This window comes from Haematobia irritans, chromosome 4 (genome assembly GCF_050003625.1).
Source record: "Haematobia irritans isolate KBUSLIRL chromosome 4, ASM5000362v1, whole genome shotgun sequence".
NCBI classification, from domain to species: domain Eukaryota; kingdom Metazoa; phylum Arthropoda; class Insecta; order Diptera; family Muscidae; genus Haematobia; species Haematobia irritans.
The window spans coordinates 44,890,419-44,915,083 of NC_134400.1; the positions used below are offsets into that span (position 1 = coordinate 44,890,419).

The following is a 24,665-nucleotide window of genomic DNA, read 5'->3' on the forward strand; positions in this document are numbered from 1 at the left end:
CAAGTTGGGGTAGTTTTTAAACTCTGGTTATCACAATGTGATGGTGTTGTTATTGTTGTTGCTAATGTTCTCCCATATTGTTTGACAGACATCTCTGTTGTTATGTGTATGGATGTCAATTAGCAGAACCAAAACATTAAAAATACGCATGTCCACTTGCCCATTGACGAGAATATAAGGCAAAAGAAAAACAGAGACTGGGGAGCATTACAATGGGGATAGAGCATATCTCGGAGAGCTGAAAGAGATGATTAGAGAGTAGAATAAAATAACTTTTTCCCTTCTCTTTGGTGAGAATGAAAATTTTGACTTTTTGGCCAAAGACCACCACCGTTGACAGAGGAGCATAGTCAGAAAAACTCTCAGACTTTTGGTCAAATGCAGTTCCGAGTCGTGCGCTGTTATGTTCGGTTATAGAAACGGTCAAGAAAATCTAGAAAATTTTTATACAGATAAAAATTCAAATTAAATTTCAATTGAATGAAAGAAAATAACAAAAAAAAAAAAAAACATAAAAATAAATCAGGAAAAACTTGGCGGAAGTGTATAAAAGGAAGCAAATAAAAGTTTAAACAAAAGAAACAAGATTTTCTAGTGATTTATTTAACAGGCGTTAAAGCAAACAAAAGGCATAATTCTCAATGAAGAGAAAAGGTGAAAATTGCTTGTTATAAAATAATAATCCATAAAGAAAAAACGTTTTTTCTATCATAGAAATTAGAGAAAAATATATTTCGAAGCTAACAAAGTAACATGGAATAAAGGAAAATTCCAAAGCTATGCAGAAATCCTCTCCTAATCGCCCTAAAAGAAATAAACAAAAGAAAAGAAATATTTTTTAGTGAAATTTTCTAGATGGTAATCGTGATTACTCAAAGAAAAAAGTGAAAAATGTTGTTGTTGTGAAAAAAGGAAAACTCCACCAGACTCTATCCTATCCTGAACATACGATATTGACGATTGCCCTTCCTCTTGCCATATAACAGAGTGAGTGTGTGTGGGCGGTGGCAAACCTGGGGTGGTTTCTAATGGTTATCACAAGCTTAGTAAGCATATACGAAAATTTGGCTAATTTTTTCTTTTCCTAAAGGCGTTCTGATCTAATTTGTACTCAATGGAATTTATGAAAGATTTTAGTTGAACATTAAGTTTAAGTTTCTTAAATAACAATAAATTAAGATCTTGGTTAAGAACCTCTTAAGTAAGGATATGTGACCCACCGATAAGTGGTAGCACCGTCAGCGATACCTGCGTGGTAAGGTATCGTTGGACCTAGAACAAAAACAAATGGTGATTTTAAAATCTTGCATTCTCGCTATAATTATATATAATTAATTTTCAATATGATGAAGAGTTGTATGAATCACAAATATTTCAATATATCACAGAAGAAAATAGTTTTTGTCTTCAATCTTGAATTTAATTGAATCACGAAAGTGATAGTATCAATCACCAAAGACTATTAAAAAATTAATTTATACAATTAAAAATTTAATTGATACCAATAATTTTTGTGATTGTTTTTTTTTAATTTAAAAATTTGTCGAATCAATTAATTTTTTAATTGAAAATTTTTAAAAATTAAGTTTAATTGGAAAATTGTCGGTGATATTTTTTTCTATGATTGTGGTTTTGTATAAAGACCCTCGATTTTTAGTCCATAATTACTTGGGAGTCTAGGGAAATTCATTTAGACTTAAAAAATCAAAACAATTGAAAACATACGATTATATCAAAGTCATTGAAGGGTAAATAGTTCCCGCTCCTGTTTATCTGTACAAAACGATTCCATTCTGATGTTTCTATGATTGCTTTCCCACTCGTAATGCGAATTTTAATGTATGACAATTCTTTAGTGGCCATAGATCCAGAAATGCTAAAGGGATAATTTATATTGCTCGAAGACCTCAGTTTATTTCCTGCATATGCTATGTGCAAAACTTAAAAATGATGTACAGTCGAACGGAAATACTGGTTATGATGGAAAGGTTTTCAGGTTCCAAAGACTTTTTGTCAGAAATCATGTTCATGCACCCAAAAACAATACTTTCCTCAGAAAAAAAAATTTAGACAAACGAATTTCCCTTTTGTTATAACATATTTTCTTATAAAGCAAATAAACCCGAATTTGTGACAAGTGTTGCAACGATTTTATCTAATGATTTTTATTTACTTCAATAGAAATTTTTTTAGCATTAAAAGAAAACTTAGTTTGTCTAAAATTTCTTTCCTCAGAAAAGAAAACTATTCTTTCAGTGAGGGAAACTAGTTCGTTATTAAATTAATTTTGAAGAATTATTAAAGCCATATTTATTTTAGTTCAACAAAATTTTCTTTCATGTTAAGATACCCATTTTTAGGACGAAACGACTTCGTATCAAATAATTTTATATTAAAGAAATGCGTTCATGTTTTAAGGACACGAAATCTTTGGCCTCACAACAGTATTTTTTCAGTGTGCCTTTTGGAATTTGTAAGGGTTTGTCTTGGGCCACCTTTGTCTTGGGCATTTGAACTTCAAATTATGCCTTTCTCAAACCTTATAAAACCTTTGCCAAACCCAGAAACCCTTTTCCAATCGCGGATTTTTGCTATCATGTGCATTATGAAATGTTTACTATAAAAATATTTTTTTTAGCCTCAGGAAACTATCCATAGCAAAATTGGGTCTAGGCAAGAAATAGGCAACAATTAAACAAAGTGATTTATAGTCTTCATTTGATTTGAAGAAGGTTTAATTTTATTTAAAACAACTTTCATTTGATTTGAAAATTGACTCATTTCACATGAAAATGTTTTCATTTGTCTTCTAAAAGGTTTCATTTGATTTGTCAGAATATGGCATTCTGATCACGATTACCACTCGAACCCAAACTAATCTACCAAAATTTTGAAAATTTTGTCAAAATTTTATTTCTATAGAAATTTTGTTCAAAATTTTATTTCCATAGAAAATTTTTTCTATAGAAAATTATGTCAAAATTTTATTTCTATGGAAAATTTGTCAAAATTTTATTTCTATAGATTTTTTTCAAAATTTTATTTTTATGGAAAATTTTGTCAAAATTTTATTTCTATGGGAAATTTTGTCGAAAAATTTCGTCAAAATTTTATTTCTATAGAAAACTTTGTCAATTTTATTTCAATAGAAACTTTTTCAAAATTTTATTTCTATATTTCTATAGAAAATTTTGTCAAAATTTTATTTCGAAAGTAAATTTTGTCAAAATTTTACTTCGATAGAAAATGTCAATATTTTACTTCGATAGAAAATTTTGTCAATATTTTATTTCGATAGAAAATTTTGTCAACGTTTTATTTCTATAGAAAATTTTGTCAAAATTTTGTTTCTATAGACAATTTTGTCAAAATTTTATTTCTATAGAAAATTTTTTCTATAGGAAATTATGTCAAAATGTTATTTCTATGGAAAATTTGTCAAAATTTTTTTCTCTATAGAAAGTTTTGTCAAAATATTATTTCCATAGATTTTTTCAAAATTTTATTTTTATGGAAAATTTTGGTAAAATTTTTTTTCTATAGGAAATTTTGTCGAAAAATTTCGTCAAAATTGTATTTCTATAGAAAATTTGGTCAATATTATATTTCAATAGAAAATTTTTCAACATTTTATTTCTATAGAAAATCTTTTCTATAGAATTTATTTTATTTCTATAAAAAAAATTTTATTAAAGAATTTAGTTGATTTCTGTAGAAAATTTTATTTTTATGGGAAATTTGTCAAAATTTTATTTCTATAGAAAGTTTTGTCAAAATTTTATTTCTATAGATTTTTTCAAAATTTTATTTTTATGGAAAATTTTGTCAAAATTTTATTTCTATAGGAAATTTTGTCGAAAAATTTCGTCAAAATTTTATATCTATAGAAAATTTTGTCAATATTTTATTTCAATAGAAACTTTTTCAAAATTTTATTTCTAAAAAATTAAAATTTTATTTCTATAGGAAATTTTGTCGAAAAATTTCGTCAAAATTGTATTTCTATAGAAAATTTTATCAATATTTTATTTCAATAGAAACTTTTTCAACATTTTATTTCCATAGAAAATCTTTTCTATAGAATTTATTTTATTTCTATAAATTTTTTTTTCTAAAGAATTTCTATAGAAAATTTTATTTCTATGGGAAATTTGTCAACATTTTATTTCTATAGAAAGTTTTGTCAAAATTTTATTTCTATAGAAAATTTTGTCAAAATTTTATTTCTATAGAAAATTTTGTCAAAATTTTATTTCGATAGAAAATTTTGTCAAAGTTTTATTTCGATAGAAAATTTTGTCAACGTTTTATTTCTATATAAAATTTTGTCAAAATTTTGTTTCTATAGAAAATTTTGTCAAAATTTTATTTCTATAGAAAATTTTTTCTATAGGAAATTATGTCAAAATGTTATTTCTATGGAAAATTTGTCAAAATTTTTTTCTCTATAGAAAGTTTTGTCAAAATATTATTTCCATAGATTTTTTCAAAATTTTATTTTTATGGAAAATTTTGGTAAAATTTTTTTTCTATAGGAAATTTTGTCGAAAAATTTCGTCAAAATTGTATTGCTATAGAAAATTTTGTCAATATTTTATTTCAATAGAAACTTTTTCAACATTTTATTTCTATAGAAAATCTTTTCTATAGAATTTATTTTATTTCTATAAAAATTTTTTCTAAAGAATTTCTATAGAAAATTTTATTTCTATGGGAAATTTGTCAAAATTTTATTTCTATAGATTTTTTTCAAAATTTTATTTTAATGAAAATTTTGTTAAAATTTTATTTCTATAGGAAATTCTGTCAAAATTTTATTTCGATAGAAAATTTTGTCAACATTTTATTTCGATAGAAAATTTTGTCAAAGTTTTATTTCTATAGAAAATTTTGTCAAAAATTTATTTCTATAGAAAATCTTGTCAGGTTTGTTTCTATAGAAATTTTGTTCAAAATTTTATTTCTATAGAAAATTTTGTCAAAATTTTATTTCGATAGAAAATCTTGTCAGTTTTGTTTCTATAGAAATTTTGTTCAACATTTTATTTCTATAGAAAAATTTGTCAACATTTTATTTCTATAGAAAATTTTGTCAACAGTTTATTTCTATAGAAAATTTGCTTGTGTTAGCTACCATCTATTTATCATGTTCCTGGCTATCTGGACTTGGTCTTAAATCAATTTGTTAACAAAACATACCGTGTCACACATAGTCGAATATGAGCCGGTTTCCTTGACCTTTTGGCTCACTGGATTTTAGGATTTTAAGCTGTATTCAATTTCTTCCTACTTGTTGTTGGTTTTCTAGTCCTCGCATCTATATTACATAGGATGATACTTACTACTTGACCCAATTTTAAAGCCTACTCGGTCAGGGTCGTTGTTGTGTATGGTCCCCATTAATGACCATTATTTTCTGTGTGGTGAGAATTTCATGGTGTGGTTGCAATTCAGGTCAGGTAATTGGTTGGGTGGAATTTAATTTAATTCTAAAAAAATCTCAATAATGTTTATTTTATTGAGGGTCTTCTTGGTCCACTTATAACATTGAAATCCTTGACATTGATAGAATTAAAAAAATGTAGGTGCAAGTCTAGCATTTTTAGTAAATAGAGTCACGCCTTATCGTCTCAAAAGAATGAAAATCATTTACCTCTTTTGCCAAAGACAATTTTATGTTGACCACATCAAGATTAATTTTAAAACATATGATGCGTAATATTGAACATACAATGTGGGCCATCTTCCGACAGAAGTTTTAAAATTTTCTAGGGATAAGCCTTCACAATAAAGATGCTGGTTTGTATTTTAATATCCTTCTATTTCTGATATCTTCTTTGAGCAATGGAGAAATAGACCGTTTGTACATTAGCAGTAATGCCAGTTTAACAAAATCTGCAAAATAAACCCAATCTATGTTCACACGAAAAAACATGCCCGATTCCAAAGATTTTGTCTTTACACCGATGATTTTGGTATTGATTCCGAGCCAAAGAAGCGGAGATTTGAATTAAGGATACATTTAAGAGACAATTTTCTTTACAATTGGAGTTTTGCGTACTTGATTATAGAAAAAAATTTCAATTTATCAATTTGTTTAGCTCTTTTCTTCAAGTCCATTAACGTGTGTTGGTGACAACTTTCAGACTCGACTACAAGTAAAAATTAGGCTATGTTTCAAGTTAAAAAACCTCTCCTAGTTTTAAACGCTTTTTAGCTTTGTAGACAAGAAGCAACAAGTCGGCAAATTTAAGAAAGATTTCATTAATTTTGAAGATTTTTTCAATAGTATTAATACCACGATGACCTTAGTAAAACGAAATTTTCTTTTATGTTAGGATATCCAAATTTAAGTTGAATATCTCAACTATAAGGAGAAAATGACTTCATTGAAAATTTTATCGACTTTTGGACAAGGAAAAAATCTTTATATCTGAGAAATGCGTCTTCTGAGCTAAGCAAAATTCGTATTTTAAGGACATGAAATCTTTGGCCTCACGACAATATTTTTTGTCAGTGTAAGATTGTATGGAAATTATCAGAATTCACAAATAAATTCACCTTTGTCCGATATGATCATCTTTGCCGCCACAATGGTTCTGAGTCTTTTCAAAAATTAGTTGCAAGCTGCACGAATATAATCTGCCAGTTGAAATCACTCTAACTTCCCATCAAAACAAGCTATCGACTTGAAACTTAGCACAACTAATTGTAAGTCGGATGGTATTGCAAATAGGCCATGTCAGACCATGTTTACGTATATCCCCTTATAAACGGTCCCGCCCAGATTTGGTTTGTGGAGCTTCAAATAGAGACAAATATCATATGATACCGTTGAAATTTGGCACGTGGTGTCGATTTTGGAAAAAATCGGTTCAGATTTATATATAGCTGTCATATATATTTCTAACCGGTCTGTCCATAAATGACGTAGATATTAACCGATCTTCTTCAAATTTCTACTCTTATGGCCCCAGTGGCGTAAGTTTTACTCCGAGTTACACAGAGAGTAGAATTAACATTATTAATAAACATACCGAATTTGGTTGAAATCGGTTCACATTTAGATATACACGGACGAAAAAGATTGATTTTCATATGTTTGGGTGTAAAAATTATATGTTTGGAACTCCAATTTTTTAACACAATATTTTTAAGTGCAATCATATAATGTTCATAAACTAGCATAATATGTTTGGGACATAAAATGCTTGGATCCAAACATATATTAATTTAGAAATAGCCTATAAACATATATGTGTTTAGAAAAAGAGACCTACAGAGTATGCTGCAAGTAAACGAATGGAAGTAAACAATTGGCGCCTTAAAAATATATATAAACAAAGAAAATTTCATTAAAATTTTTTCTACCAGTGTATGCCTAAGTTAAAACATAATATGTTTGAACAATACAAACAATATTTTATTTGGACCAATCCTAAAAATATACGAGGGCAGTTCGGAAACTTCTTAGCCTAGCACAAAAAGCGCGGTATAAACAGAAAAAAGTTAAGTGTTTTGCAAAGACGATTAAAGAGGAAGATGTGAATTGGCCATGTTGTTATTCTTTTTTCTCGAGAACCAGAGATTAGCCCCATACATGTTCGATAAGAAGTTGCAACTTTTTTTCGGTTTCTCTTTTCATTTTGCATTCGTAACAAAACCTAATTCACTTATTTTAGCAATTTTTTTTAACTTTTAAAAGAATAAAAACACTTCATAAAACATTTAATTAATAATTTAGTGCAATCGACACAGAAATTTGCGGGAACTTTTGAGAAAATAGCAAAATAAAAATTGTCTGCATCAAACCAGTAAGTTCGAAGCGCCTTTCCTACAAGTATGGGGCTAATCTTTGGTTTCTGACACTAACACTATCAAAGCCCAATTCACATCTTCCTCTTTAATCGTCTTTGGTGTTTTGGAAACTTCCATCTCTGTTATGAACACATGTTAAATTTTGTTTCAATCTGGCAACTCCTTCATATAGAAACAGGTGTTCCAAAAAAGACGCATACGCAATTTTTTTACAATGGAAAAATTAGAAATGTGTGCTGTCATTAAATATTTACATAAAAAAGGTTTATCGGGACAAGAAATTCATAATGATATGGTGAATGTGTTATGTGAAAGTGCTCCTTCATATGCAACAGTAAAAAATTGGGTTGCTGAATTTAAACGTGGTCTTACAAGCATTGAAGATGAACCACGTAGTGGACGTCCAAAAACAGCAGCAATAACAGAAATTGTAGCCAAAGTGCATGATATGGTATTAAATGACCGACGAATAAAAGTGCGTGAAATTGCTAATATCATGGGCATCTCAAATGATCGAGTTCATTTAATTTTGCATGAAGAACTACAGATGAAAAAGCTTTCTGCAAGATGGGTGCCGCATTTGTTAACAGTCGATCAAAAACGCATAAAAATGAATATTTCTCAAGCTTGTTTGGATCGTTTAAGCCAAATAAAATGGATTTTAAGCGTTGTTTCATAACTGTTGATTAGGCATGGATCCACCACTATACTCCAGAGACAAAAGAACAATCCAAACAATGGACTGAAGCTGAAGGAAGTGCCCCAAAGATGGCAAAAACAATTCAATCGGATGGTAAGGTTATGGCAACGGGTTTTGGGACTTCAAAGGTACGAGTATTTTATTGATTGACTATCTGCAAAAGGGTAAAACAATAAATTCAGAGTACTATTGCAACTTTTTGGGTCAATTAAATGTACAAATTCGAGAAAAACGTCCTGGCTTACAACACAAAAAAAAATTCATCAAGACAACGCACTAGCGCACAAGAGTGTTTTAACAGTGGCTAAAATCAACGAATTAAAGTTGCTTGACCACCCACCTTATTCTCCTGATTTAGCTCCCAGTGACTTTTACTTGTTCCCAAATCTAAAAAAAATCCTTGCTGGCAAGCGTTTTACCTCAAATGAAGACGCCCTCGTATATGCTTTAAGCAAAATGTGTTTGGGGCATATGTTACAGAATCGATTTTTTGAGGGTGTAGCTCCCATATACATATGGGCTCAGCCCCCATTTATATGTTCTTTCGATTTGGGCAAATATGACCAAAATATCCACATTTATAAATACAGACTTGCACGCAGAGAAGAAACATGATTGTCACAATCATATTCGAAGAGCAAAATAATATGATAGGAGCTATTTTTGCGGCGACCATGTAACATGTTAACCTGCAACCATGTTGGCTCAGTGAACATGGTTCTAGGAAAATGTAATTGTCCTCATCTAAAATGTTAATATATTGATAGAAAGAGTTTTGTTTGAATGAAAAAACAATGGTCACGATGTAAAATGTTATGGTATTCATTAAAAATGTTTTTCTCCTACACTGTTAGAAAAATATGTTTTTCATATGTTCCGATATAAACAAAATGTGTTTCGGGCACGATTTTAAACCACAATATATTTAAGTGCGAACATGTAATGTTCCTAAACTAACACTAAATGTTTGGGACATCTATGTTAATATGTTAGAATATATTATGTTTGGGGCATGAATGTTTCATAAAAATCATATGTGTGAATACAAACATATATAAATTTACAAACATACATATGTTGTGATATTTTATTCAAAGCGACAGAGAGAGTATAAAGAGAAATAGAGATGGAAAACGGGAGAGTTGACGAAAGATATCAATATAACACAGCAAAAGAGTCAAAAGAGAACAATTTCTGTGAAACCGCTTGTATGTTGTTTCGGAAAACTGTTTTATGATAAGGCCAAAAATTTGATATGCTTAAGTCTAAATATTATTTAATTTGAATAAAGAGAATAGACATTCGGAACCAAGAGAATAGACATTTGAAAAACAAACAGCATATGTTTTCGCCTTGAGAGCAGCATTTTATGTAAGTGTGGATATGTGTTTTGTTTATCATTTTGGCATTATGGGCACAATTTTTTTCTTGGTTCGTTAAAAGAAATCAGGGGTCTTCATAAAAATAGCGAAAGGGCACTATACACTTTTTAGAGTTGGGACTGTAAAATGAAATAAGGAGGAAATAGTGAAAAATTACACAGTAAAATGTAAAAAAACAATCTTTAGTTCCTCTTTAGTAGTCCACGAGGAGTTGACGGACACCATCAAATATAAAAGCGGGCATTAAGTTCGAGTTTTACAGCTAAAACAATTTAAAAAGTTTATTTTCTTTAAAATGAATTATTAAAGAAAAATAAAAGGAATTTTAGAGCTATGGTGTTAAATGCTAGTAAAAAACTATTCAAGTTTTGTCCAAAAACAGTTTTTTATTACAAAATTGTTATTTTTGCAATAAAAAATAATATTTTATCCAAAAATCAGTCAATTTCGTTTATATCAAGCACTGTTACTGACTATAAATCTTTAATAACGCACATTTCGAAGTTTCATTTAAAAAAATTTAATATAGTATCAATATAAATGTGTAAATTAAAAAAAAAAAAAAAAAAAAAAAAAAACAAAAAAAATGTTCGGTCGGAGCAGGGATTGAACCCACGACCCTTTGCATGCAAGGCAGACATGCTAACCACTGCTCCACGTGGCAAACAAATGTATGTTTCTGTTAAATAATGTTATGTTTGCAAGGGCTCGTGGGCGCTGCAAACTATGCTATATAAATGTAACTTAAAACGATAATTATCTACTGGTGACTATAACAGCTATGTAGCCCAGTGGATAGTGTGTTGGCTTACAAACTGTATGGTCCTCGGTTCGATTCTCCGTGCAGGCGAAAGGTAAAATTTAAAAAATTTATAAAAGTGAATAATTTCTTCAACATTATTTGTATTACAGAAAAAGGTGCCAATAACAAAAAAATTTCGTGGAAGTGAAAATTACGAGTATGTTAGGGAATGACCACAATCGTGTTCTGGAAAAATTCTTCCAAGCATATAATATTTTTGGCTCAAAATGCTTCCAAACATATAATATGTTCACATAAAACAAACATATTAATGTTTCGGCAGTATGCAATAATATATGTGCTTCCTGCAAAATATGTTTGGAACATATGTTAAAGAAGCGATTTTTTTTTTGAGGGTGTAGTTAAAAGAACATGGTCACAACCTAAAATGTTTTGATCTTTATGAAAAAACTTTTTTCATCGTCGAAAAAATGACGCCACTTGAGAAAAGAAAACACAAAATTAACCTTATTTGTTTGTTTTTATTTATTTATAAACTAATTCATTGTTTATTTGTATTTATAATGCCGTTCAAGCAAACATCATATATTTTTACACACTCTATTTTATTTCAATTTCAACAATAAGTAATTATTCCATATTTACATCGAGCCCATCAAATGTACAAACGCAGACATCATGTAACTGCAAATAAAAATAAATGATACCATATAGCAAAATGCAGAACAAAAAACAGGTACATTTTTTCAATTACACTTTCATTTTTTTTTTGTTTTTACATAAAACCACGTGCCACTTCTGAATAAATAAATTAACACAAAACACACTAAATTCGTATTCTCCGTCCATTCCAAGAAACACGACTGACGCGCAAAATGAAAATCGTGTGTACCTGCTCAATGTTTTTATAAAATTCTTTTCGCTGCAAACAAGTTAAAAAATTAAATGGTCACGAAAAAATGTAAATGGTCTTTATGGCCATGTAATGGTTCTAGACATGTCTATACTTAACCTATAAAAATACTTTTTCCCTGTAAAAAAGTAAAAAAATTGAATGGTCAGGTACATGATTTTCCCGACCATTTAATGGTCTCAAATTCTATCATTTAAATGATAGAACATGTTTGCGGTATTTGAGAACCATTCAAATGCTTATTGCCACCATTCATTTTTCTCCGATCGAAAACTATTTTTACAAAGCAAAATACATGGTTTTCGCGACAATTACATGCTCTAGATAAGCATTAAATGGATGCGGCAACCACGTCCAAACATGGTTTTTCTGTGCGTGTGCAGACAGACAGACTTTATGCAATGGCTTTAGATTTAAATATATCCAATATTTATACCCTGCGCCACACTGTGGAACAGGGTATTTTAAGTTAGTGCATATGTTTGTAACACCCAGAAGAAGACGAGATAGACACATGGTGTCTTTGGCAATAATGCTCAGGGTGGGTCCCTGAGTCGATATAACCATGCCCGTCTATGTCGCAATCCAATCGCCTTCAAATGTGGCACATGTTCCTAATTTGGGTCAGAATAGAACCCTATAGATTTTGGAAGAAATCGGTTCAGATTTAGATATAGCTCCCATATATATCTTTCCCCCGATATGCACTAATATGGACCCAGCAGCCAGAGTTTTATACCGATTTGCTTGAAATTTTGTACAAATATAACACTTAGTTGTATAGTCAAGTGTGCAAAATTTGATTGAAATCGGTTCATTGTAAAAAAATGGAAAAAAGGAATTTCGTGTTTTGATAAAATACTGTTTTCTGAAGGGAAAAAATACGGTGGAAGCAAAAACTTGGCTTGATAATGGGTTTCCGGAGTCTGCCCCCGGGGAAATCACAATAATCGATTGGTATGCAAAATTCAAGCGTGGTGAAATGAGCACGGAGGACGGTGAACGCAGTGGACGCCCCAAGGTCGAAATCGCGGCAAAACGGCCCCATATGAAGAAGAAAAAAGTGTTGTGTTGTATCGTGCCACCACAAGTCATTGAGAACGATGGCAAAAATTCATGAATTGGGCTTCGAATTGCTTCCCAATCTACCGTATTCTATAGATCTGTCCCCCAGCGACTTTTTCTTGTTCTCAGACCTCAAAAGGATGCTCGCAGGGAAAAAATTTGGCTGCAATGAAGAGGTTATCGCCGAAACTGAGGCCTATTTTGAGGCAAAACCGAAGGAGTACTACCAAAATGGTATCAAAAAATTGGAAGGTCGTTATAATCGTTGTATCGCTCTTGAATGGAACTATGTTGAATAATAAAAACAAATTTTGACAAAAAATGTGTTTTTCTTTGTTAGACCGGGGACTTATCAGCCAACCTGTTATAGTCAAGATATGGACTTATATGGGCCCAGAAGCCAGATTTTTGGCCGAATTTGGCACTAGGAGTACAATTAGTAGTATAATCAAGTGTGCAAAATTTGGTTGAAATCGGCTCAGATTTAGCTCCCATATATATATTTCGCCCGTTATGGACTAATATGGTCCTAAAAGCCAGAGTTTCGGCCCAATTTGGTTGAAATTTTGCACAGGGAGTAGATTTAGCATTGTTGCTATGCGTGCCAAAATTGGTTGAAATCGATTCAGATTTAGATATAGCTCCACATTATATCTGTCGCCCGATATGCACTTATATGGACCCAGAAGCCATAGTTTTATCCCGATTAGCTTGAAATTTTGCACAAGGAGTACAATTGGTAGTATAGTCATGGGTGCCAAATTTGATTGAAATCGGTTCAGATTTAGATATAGCTTCTATATATATTTTTCGCCCCATATGGACTTATATGGCCCCAGAAGCCAGAGTTTTGGCCCAATTTGGTTGAAATTTTGCACTAGGAGTACAATTAGTAATATAGTCATGTGTGCCAAATTTGATTGAAATCGGTTCAGATTTAGATATAGCTCCCATATATATGTTTTTCTGATTTCGACAAAAATGGTCAAAATACCAACATTTGCCTTGTAAAATCACCACTGCTTAGTCGAAAAGTTGTAAAAATGACTCTAATTTTCCTAAACTTCTAATACATGTATATCGAGCGATAAATCATAAATAAACTTTTGCGAAGTTTCCTTAAAATTGCTTCAGATTTAAATATTTCCCATATTTTTTTACTAAATTTGTGTTCCACCCTAGTGCATTAGCCAACTTAAATTTTGAGCCTATAGATTTTGTAAAAGTCTATCAAATTCTGTCCAAATCGAGTGATATTTAAATGTATGTATTTGGGACAAACCTTTATATATAGCACCCAACACATTTGACGGATGTGATATGGTATCGAACATTTAGATCTACAAAGTGGTGCGGGGTATAATATAGTCGGCCCCGCCCGACTTTAGACTTTCCTTACTTGTTTTTTTATTAATATTGTGCTCCGTCCCGCTCATTAACCGATGAAAATTTTGAGTCTAGAGATTTGGTAAAAGACTCTTAAATTTTGCCCCAAATCGGTTCATATTTAAATATTTTTATATGGGAATATAAACTTTTATATAGCTCCCAACAAATTTAAAGGAGTTGAAATTGTATCAAAAATGTTGGTATACATAAAGTCTGTCCCGTTCGACTTTAGACTTTACTTACTTGTTTTGTCTAACATATACCCCATATGGACTAACTTCCAATGTAAACGACGGTCTGGCCGAACTTTTGACCGCATACACATGTTAGTCCTTAATTTACTCTTTAAAATAAATAGAAAAGTCCACTGTATTCAAATCTGGCGAATTGCACAGCCGCAGTGTTGTGAAATAAAACAAAATAAAAATAAAATAAAAATAAAATAGAGCAATATAAAATAAAATTAAAATAAAATGAAATAAAATAAAAATTTAAATTAAATTAAATTAAATAAAGTAAAATAAAATAAAATAAAATGCCCGCCTTGCATACACAAGGTCGTGGGTTCGATTCCTGCTTCGACCGAACACCAAAAAGTTTTTCAGCGGTGGATTATCCCAGTAATGTAATGCTGGTGATATTTCTAAGGGTTTCAAAGCTTCTCTAAATGATTTCACTGCAATGCGGAACGCCGTTCGGACTCGGCTATAAAAAGGAGGTCCCTTGTCATTGAGCTTAACATGGAATCCGGCAGCACTCAGTGATAAGAGAGAAGTTCACCAATGTGGTATCACAATGGACTGAATAGTCTACGTGAGCCTGATACATCGGGCTGCCACCTAACCTAACCTAATCTAGGTAACGTTCTTTGGTCTTAGTTAAGGCAAAGAGAATATTGGAGGTAATGTCGAAGTTGTTTGTGATTATTCGTCATTCTTCTCTTGGTGGAATTTCCAATTGGTTGCTTTAATGTTTATTTGTGTGATGTCATTCCTTGTTTGGGTCTTATACTTGGTTTTTGTTTTGCTCCACTTTATGTATTCTGAAAGTTTATGGATTTTCCCCTTCACTTAGTCAAAGTTTATGATGAGTGGATATATATGAGCCCTAGTGTCGTATTTGCTCTATGTTATTCATGTATGTGTTTGTTGGTTAGTGTGCATGTATTTGTCAATACGTTTAATATGACAAGTCTCTGTGTTAGAGCATTGCTGAATATATGTGGTTTTTATTTGAACTTATTACATAGCTCTTGTATGCCGTCAATGTTCTTTTAAGTTCCTAAGGACTATGGGTTTTGTGGTAAATTGTAATGTGAATGTGTTTGTGTGACCATGTCTGTGGCATAATGTCTAGCTACTCTTAAAGCTATGTCTGTCAGCTCTATATGATCTCTTTCCCTTTCTTTCCACTCATTGGGCCGGGCATAGGGACTCGCTTCCCCCCATTCCATAACACCACCCATGGTGACGATGTAACGATGCATAGCTAATGAGCATTGATAATTTTGTTTTCCTTTCGTATTTTTGCTTTGCGGCCAAAGAGCTAGGAAAACAAAATAAAGGATATTTTAACAATTTACGATAAAATTGATATAAAAAAACCACATGTGACAAACGGAGATTCCTAGAAAAAATCCCAGGACGAAGACGAGAAAAGAGCATAACGTTGGGATTTCTTTTATACGCCATGTGTTTGGTGTTTCCTATTGGGGGCGAGAAAATATTGATGAAAAAACAAAAACATTCTACTGGCAGCATATGCCTGGAACCAACATAGTTCTTAGAATTTGAAATGGAATTTTACTACCATAGTTAAAGTGAATTTTTATTGCGGTGAACTGTTTTGTAGCCGGATACAAAAAAAAAAAACAGCGAGGAGATACCCAATAGTGAAAGCATTGACCTCTTTGATAGGAAATATTTTACATGAATATCAACTACCCTACTGAAGTTTGTCTCCAGTATTGGGCTGTGTTTTGTTTTGTGTTGTGTAGAAAATAAACATATGAATAATGTAATATTTTTGTTATTATGTTCATTATTTTTTTTTTTTAAAGGAGAAAGGGTGGATAATATCGGCACTCCTACCACATTACACACGCACACAAAAACCATGTTTGGGCATGGTTGCCGCATTCATATTCTATCATTTAAATGATAGAATTTGAGACCATTAAATGGTCGGGAAAATCATGTACCTGACCATTCAATTTTTTTACTTTTTTACAGGGAAAAAAGTATTTTTATAGGTTAAGTATAGACATGTCTAGAACCATTACATGGCCATAAAGACCATTTACATTTTTTTGTGACCATTTAATTTTTAACTTTTTTTTGCGACGAAAAGAATTTTATACAAACACTGAGCAGGTACACACGATTTTCATTTTGCGCGTCAGTCGTGTGTTGATTGTTTCTTGGAATGGACGGAGAATACGGATTTACTGTGTTTTGTGTTAATTTATTTATTCAAATACAAATACAAATAAACAATGAATTAGTTTATAAATAAATAAAAACAAATAAATAAAGCTAATTTTGTGTTTTCTTTTCTCAAGTGGTGTCCTTTTTTCGACGATGAAAACAGTTTTTTTTTCATAAAGATCAAAACATTTTAGGTTGTGACCATGTTCTTTTAACTAGAAGAAAAACATTTTTAATGAATACCATAACATTTTAAATCGTAACCATTGTCTTTTCATTCAAACAAAATTCTTTTTATCAATATAATAACATTTTAGATGAGGACAATTATATTTTTCGTAGAACCATGTTCACTGAGCCAACATGGTTGCAGGTTAAAATGTTACATGGTGGCCGCAAAAATAGCTCCTATCATATTATTTTGCTCTTCGAATATGATTGTGACAATCATGTTTCTTCTCTGCGTGCACCCAGAGAAGGAATATGATCACCTCAAACATGTTTTAAGAGCAAAATGTTGTTTTTGGGTGGTGACCATGTAACATGGTTTTCGCAACCATGGTTTTTTCTCGGAAATCATGTATCTGATTTCGGCAAGCAGGTTATATTTGACGAGAAAATAACATTGTAGTGACAAACATGTTACATGGTCACCATACAAAAATAACATTTTGCTCTTGAAACATGTTTGAGGTGATCATATTCCTTCTCTGCGTGTAGGCAGCTGTGACTGCCGATAGTCTCTATCCAATAGTTTTCATTAAACCCAGTAACCAAATAAATGCGATTTATTCAATGACATTATAGTAGTAGGGGGCCTTTTCGGAAACGCAGTGTTGCGCTGCAACTGCTGCGCAACATTGATTTTGTTGCGCAGCTGTTGCAGCTGCTTTTTTGTTGCATATTTTGTTTGCAATTTAGAACGCAAAAACACCACAAATGGAAAAGTATATAATAAATTTTATTTGTGAATTAGATGACTCTTCAAATGGGTCAAATCTATGTTATTTACAGAAAAAAAGATATCTAAAGTATAAAAAGCGAAATTTAATACTGCAACAAGTTTGCAAGACGATACGAAGAATTCCAAAAATTTTGGGATACTTTGAAGTCGTCAATCAATATCCGGATGATGTTTTTTTCAATCACTTCCGTATGAGCCGATCTACATTTCAAGTAAGCATAACAATATTTGTTAAACGTGTGTGTAAAATCCCTGATTTCAGTCCTTGCTGTGTGCGCTTGAACCATTCTGGATAACACGTAGCAAGGGCCGTTGTGCGTATAATTTGGAAGAATGCTTACTTATCACTTTGTGGAAGATGAGTAATGGTTGTGTGAGCTTCCGGCATATAAGTGATCGATTTAACGTAGGAATGGGCCTATTTGTCTGCTCCTTCGTGAGCGTGAAATCAGGTTTATTTTCCTTAATTTTGTCGACCACTTTGCTCCATAACACTGATTTTTTTTTCGGCCTGACGCAAAGTCGCCCTCCATATCCAAACGTGCTCTTACTATTAATTTAGTTGTCTTGGAATCAACCTCTACCCAAAAAAATTATAAAAATATAATAAAAATATTATAAACATATAATATAATATATAAAAAACAAAAATAAATTGAAAATTTTAATACTTACTCGTTCTCTGCATCAGCCATTTTTATACTGCGTGTTTTTTACTACGTTTGCGCAACATATGCTACATTGTTGCATTTTAGAACATATGACGCTTGCAGTGTTGCCGGATGTTGCAATTATGAATGTGATGCGCAGCAGTTGCAGCGCAACACTGCGTTTCCGAAAAGGCCCAGGTTCACAGATTTTGAGCTATCAAATCAACAATTATGAAAAAAAAAACAAAATACGAAAATTTAAACTCTTTGGGACAAGGAACATTTTTTTAAAATAATTTTATTTTTAAATTAAAAATATGAATTGAAACCTATATAACGTTTGAACTAATTATGATATGATTTTGATTGAGTTTTGCAGGGAATATTGTATTAAGGAATATTGCTCAATATACCATTCCCAAATTCGTATCAAAAATCCCCAAAGTGAGCATTTATATTGAAAAAGCGTAATTTTTTGTAATTTGCATATTTCTCTGCTATTTAGTATATTGACACCTTATACAGTAAGTTATTGAACACATGATATTGGCTTTGCCAAATGACAATTTGTTTCCTTTAAAAAAAAAGGCGGACATTCTTTCTGTCTTTTTCGAACAAATTGGTCAAAATTCGGTATTTGTTTGATTGTGGAGTCTACAACTTTTAATTTAAAGCGCATGGGTACACAATTATTTCCAAAAAAATAAATTTTGACAAAATTTTTATAGAAATAAAATTTTGACAAAATTTTTTATAGAAATTAAATTTTGAAGAAATTTTTATAGAAATAGAATTTTGACAAAATTTTCTATAGAAATAAACTAAATTCTTTAAAAAAAATTTTCTATGGAAATAAAACTTTGACAACATTTTCTATAGATATATATATATATTATTCGAGCTTTATGGACAGATATAGATTAAGGAACATGGTTAATAAAGCCATTGAAAAGAAAACGCCAGATACCAATCTATACACGCCTGGACTGTACATGTTTCGGTTCGGGCGAATGAACCTTTCCACAGCCTTTAGTATAGATCTGGCTGGGAGAGATAACTCAAATTTGGGCCCTTTATGCTAACTCCTTATGGAGAAAACATTTGGGAAATTTCCGTCGTAAAACTAGGAAAAACACGACTAATGTACGCGTTAGAATTGTTGTTGTAGCCTGGAAACCAGAGTCTGTAAGTTGTCACATGTTGTTGTAGTTGACTGTAGAAACAATAAGCATTGTTCGACTGTTCACCACTTAGGTGAATTCTAACAAATTAGCTTTCTAAAAATAAATTTCGTGTTGTTGCATAACTATGTAACAAAACGAAATAAAAATAAGATTAAGGGACTTGTAAGTTATATGAAAAGATGATGTACAGTGGGAGAAAAGATGATGTACAGTGGGAGAAAAGATGATTCAATTTGTAAGAGGAAATTTCCCAAATGTTTTCTCCATAAGGAGTTAGCATAAGGGCCCAAAATTGAGTTATCTCTCCCAGCCAGATCTATATTAAAGGCTGGGGAAAGGTTCATTCGCCCGAACCGAAACATGTACAGTCCAGGCGTGTATAGATTGGTATCTGGCGTTTTCTTTTCAATGGCTCTATTAACCATGTTTCTTAATCTATATCTGTCCATAAAGCTCGAAGAATAATTGTATAATTAGATATAATGCATTTGGACGTCAATTGCCTGTTTCGGTTTCAGGCTAACATGAAATATAAGAAATAAATTCTATAGAAAAGATTTTCTGTAGAAATAAAATTTTAACAAAATTTTCTATAGAAAAAAACATTGACAAAATTTTCTATAGAAATAAAATTTTCTATAGAAATAAAATTTTGACAAAATTTTCTCTAGTAACCAACAACTGCCAATTTTTTTTATTTTGTAGTTTTTAGGTAAAAAATTCTTCAAATTTTGGTGTATTAGAGTCGAATTTCTTTCGAAACGAAAACACCCCATGCGATAATGATCTGTATTGCGGTTATGCTTGAGACGATAAAATGAACATTCAAAATTTGGCAGGGATTGTGGGACACACAATCAGATTAAAAGAAACTTTATCTAAAGAAAACAAAAACTTTTGGGTAGTAAAACAATGGTAAAAAACAACTAGTAATGTATACAAACACTTTCGCAAGATTTTGAAAGAATGTGCGGCATTGCATGTTAAACTAATAATTATAAAAAAAAAAAAAAAAAAACAAGTAAGTAAAGTAGAAAGTCGGGCGGGGCCGACTATATCATACCCTAAACCACCATTACAGAATTAGTAATCATAAGCATTGGTGGGGTAACATATAGGTCTGGGAGATAAACCGCAGTTGCATATTTAAGAAAATTAAGGGGTACATGTCTATGGGTGCTTTGTGTCAGTGTTGCCAGGGAAAATATTCGGTTTACCCTACAATGACAAAAAAAAGTTCCCTACTTTCCTATACATTCCCAAACAATTTTCCCTACTATATTTTTCGTTAAATTTAAAAAATTTTACAAAACAAAAATGGTTCTAAGTACTTTATTATCTTAAAACATGAATACGTTGCATATAACTTAGAATATAAATTTGTATTACCACCACGGTTGCCACAGTTGGTAGAATTCTACCCAAATTAGTAATCTTTTTTGTTAAATCTTTATAAAAATAAAATTTTGGAAAAAGTTTCTATAAACAAATTTTTGTGAGAAATTTTTCTATAGAAATAAAATTTTGACAATAAATTCTATAGAAATAACATTTTGAGAAAAAATTCCACAGAAATAAAATTTTAGAAAATTTTTTATAGAAATAATATTTTGAAAAAAATTTCTATAGAAATACAATTTTGACAAAATGTTCTATAGAAATAAAATTTTGACCAATTTTTCTACAGGAATAAAGGTTACCACACATTGTTAAAGATCAAGCCTTGCCGGCTTCTAATTTCCTCCTCTAGAGCCACCAAAATGTAAAAATTATTACAAATTGTGTTGAGTGAAAATGTCCTACATTGTGGCCCTACGTCCCTACAAGACGCAAAATATTAGAAAAACCCTACATATAGGGAATTTCCCCTACTTCTAGCAACACTGGCTGTGTTGATATTGCGCCTACGGAGTTAGTATGCCACTAATATTGAGCCCATTATTAAAAAAGAGAAAATCGTTAAATTAGTGTGGGTAATAAATCCAAATTTGTAAAAATCGAGCAATATTCTTATGTAAGAGCTACAAGTACGTATAAGTACGATCGGCTAGTATATCAAAATTTGAAATTTGAGTGACATTGGTTAATAAATAAGAGTACTATGGCCAAATTTGGGAAAATCGAGCGATGCATATATGTGGAAATTATATCTAAATCTGAACCAATTTGCATAATATTTTGCGGGTTTGATTAATACCACAAAAGGTTACCTTGTGCAAGATTTGAGTAAGATCAGTTAAGAAATGAGGCCTGTATGGTCAAACATAAGGTTATTATGGGCGAATTTTTCAAAATCGGGTGATACATATATGGGAGCTATATCTACATCTGAACCGATTTCGATGAAATTTTGCACATATAGTTAGTACTATAGAGGACTGGATCTAGCCAATTTTTAGTAAGATCGGTTAATAAATAAGGGTTCTATGGCCAAATTTGGGAAAATCGGGCTATATCTAAATCTGAACCGATTTCGATGATTTTTTGCACATACAGTTAGTGCTATAGAAGACTACATGTAGCCAAATTTTAGTAAGATCGGTTGATAAATAAGGGTTTTATGGCCAAATTTAGAAAAATCGGGCGGTATATATATATGGGAGCTATAGCTAAATCTGAACCGATTTCGATGATTTTTTGCACATATAGTTAGTGCTAGAGAAGATTATATTTAGCCAACTTTGAGTAAGATCGGTTGATAAATAAAGGTTTTGTGGCCAAATTTGGGAAAATCGGGCGATACATATGTATATATGAGAGCTATATCTAAATCTGAACCGATTTGGATGAAATTTTGCAGACTTGAAGGGCGATGGAAAGGATTACCTTTTGCCAAATTTGGTGACGATCCGTTTGAAAAAAAGCGCAACGTGACCCCATTTGTCGAAATCGGGCGATACATATATATGGGAGCTATATCTAAATTTGATCCGATTACTTCCAAATACAATAGCGTTCGTCCTAGTGCCCAAAAAACTCCCTGTAACAAATTTCATCAAAATCGGTTAATAATTGCGACCGGAATCCTGTGAACAACAAATACATGGACAGACGGACGGACGGACGGACACCAAGCGCTAGATCGACTCAGGAGGTGATTCTGAGTCGATCGGTATATATTTTATGGGGTCTAAAATAATATTTCTGGTAGGCACATTTTTTGGCCGATCAAACTGACCACTATGTGGTTTAGGGTATAATAATAATAAGATTACTCGTTTTGAGAAAAGAACCGTGTTTTATAAAAATGAAATCGATTGTGATTAAAGAATAAAACGTTTTTTATTTACGGTAAAAATGAAAAACATTGTAAATAAAATTGCTTGTAGAAGTTCACTGAAATTAAAAAAAAAACAAGTAAGGAAAGTCTAAAGTCGGGCGGGGCCGACTATATTGCACCACTTTGTAGATCTAAATTTTCGATACCATATCACATCCGTCAAATATGTTGGGGGCTATATATAAAGGTTTGTCCCAAATACATACATTTAAATATCACTCGATCTGAACAGAATTGATAGACTTCTACAAAATCTATAGACTCAAATTTTAAGTAGGCCAATGCACTAGGGTGGAACACAATTTTAGTAAAAAAATATGGGAAACGTTTAAATCTGAAGCAATTTTAAGGAAACTTCGAAAAAGTTTATTTATGATTTATCGCTCGATATACAAGTATTAGAAGTTTAGGAAAATTAGAGTCATTTTTACAACTTTTCGACTAAGCAGTGGCGATTTTACAAGGAAAATGTTGGTATTTTGACCATTTTTGTCGAAATCAGAAAAACATATATATGGGAGCTATATCTAAATCTGAACCGATTGATAAAAATTGGCCTCTGTGGTCATATGAGTGTAAATCGGGTGAAAGCTATATATGGGAGATATATCTAAATCTGAACCGATTTCAACCAAATTTGGCACGCGTAGCTACAATGCTAATTCTACTCCCTGTGCAAAATTTCAACTAAATCGGAGCAAAAAATTGGCCTCTATGGTCAAATGAGTGTAAATCGGCCGAAAGCTATATATGGGAGCTATATCTAAATCTGAACCGATTTCAACCAAATTTGGCACGCATAGCGACAATGCTGATTCTACTCCCTGTGCAAAATTTCAACCAAATTGGGGTAAAACTCTGGCTTCTGGGACCGTATTAGTCCATATCGGGCGAAATATATATATATGGGAGCTATATCTAAATCTGAACCGATTTCTTCCAAAATCAATAGGGATCTATTCTGAACAAAAGCACATACTTGTGCCAAATTTGAAGTCGATTGGACTAAAACTGCGACCTAGACTTTGATGACAAAAATGTGTTCACGGACAGACGGACATCGCTATATCGACTCAAGAGCCCACCCTGAGCATTTTTGCCAAAGACACCATGTGTCTATCTCGTCTCCTTCTGGGTGTTGCAAACATATGCACTAACTTATAATACCCTGTTCCACAGTGTGGAGCAGGGTATAAAAATCTAACAAAAAACAACAACAACGTTTTCGACACTCGTTGCAACCCTTTTTATATCTTTCTTGAACCAATAGTGGAGTTTCTCATTTTCATGAGAACTCCAAGGCCTTAAAATCAATAAATATCCTGACCTTATTGTGATGTAGGCTATATATGTATGTGTGTACAAATTTTGTATAATTCGATTTGATCATTGAAATCGATTGCTTTATTTGACTTTCTGTTTAGTTCCATGTGGCGATTGTGCTTTAACCACATAGAAATTTCATTATTTGGAGATATTTGCATAAGCACGCCATACCTACCTACATGCATGACCCTTGTTGTTGGCTTCTAACGACTTTGATGGTGAGATGGTGCAGCTAACCTTAGACAACCGGCAACAGAGCTAGAAAAACAAAAGAGCATATAGAAAAATCGATAACATTTCATTTTGAAACACACATATTAGAGTGAAAACAACAACGAAACGTGCAAGCACACACACACGCATACACATCGCGCACGTGAATACACATACACAGAGATATAGGCGATGTTGAGCCATACAAAATAAATGTTAGTTCAGTGGAACAACCATGACATAGAGAAGAAACATCAAACAAAAAACAAAAATGCCACAGAAAATAATGGAGGGTTTCAGCTAAAACACGAACATATTTAGCATGGATGAAAACCAAAAACAAAAAAGTGTATGGGATTAAAGTGGGTGATAGAGTATTGTGAGTATGTATATTTGATGACAAGTATTTTGTTGTGAGTGTATTCTAAAGAGAGGTTTCGAGAATAAAGAGCTCTAGATGTATGATGTGGAAAAAAGGTAAAGGTTACATGCACGCGAAATTTAACGGAGAGCGTTTTATGAATGGCCCCCATAGTGTCCAGAAATTTGGTTAAAAAAAAGCTAAGTTAGATTATTAGCTGAAGAAAATTAA

At 31.7% G+C, this 24,665-nt stretch overlaps 2 protein-coding genes across 4 annotated transcripts in view; both read left to right on the forward strand.

Annotated features, from left to right (window-relative positions):
* The first annotated feature begins 403 nt into the window (after positions 1–403).
* Positions 404–24,665, forward strand: part of LOC142237098 (uncharacterized) — a 202,949-nt gene continuing 178,687 nt past the window's right edge. Inside the window, exon 1 of one of the 3 annotated variants that reach the window (XM_075308443.1) lies at positions 404–1,046. The gene's annotated coding sequence lies outside the window, so the exon portion shown is untranslated. The remainder of the gene's footprint in view (positions 1,047–24,665) is intronic. The other 2 variants (XM_075308444.1, XM_075308445.1) reach the window with 2 other exon arrangements.
* Positions 17,279–18,305, forward strand: LOC142235381 (uncharacterized). The gene is made up of 3 exons (XM_075306636.1): positions 17,279–17,632; positions 17,683–17,872; positions 18,112–18,305. Exons 1-3 carry the CDS (start codon positions 17,396–17,398, stop codon positions 18,303–18,305), a joined length of 621 nt encoding a protein of 206 aa, XP_075162751.1. The 5' UTR covers positions 17,279–17,395.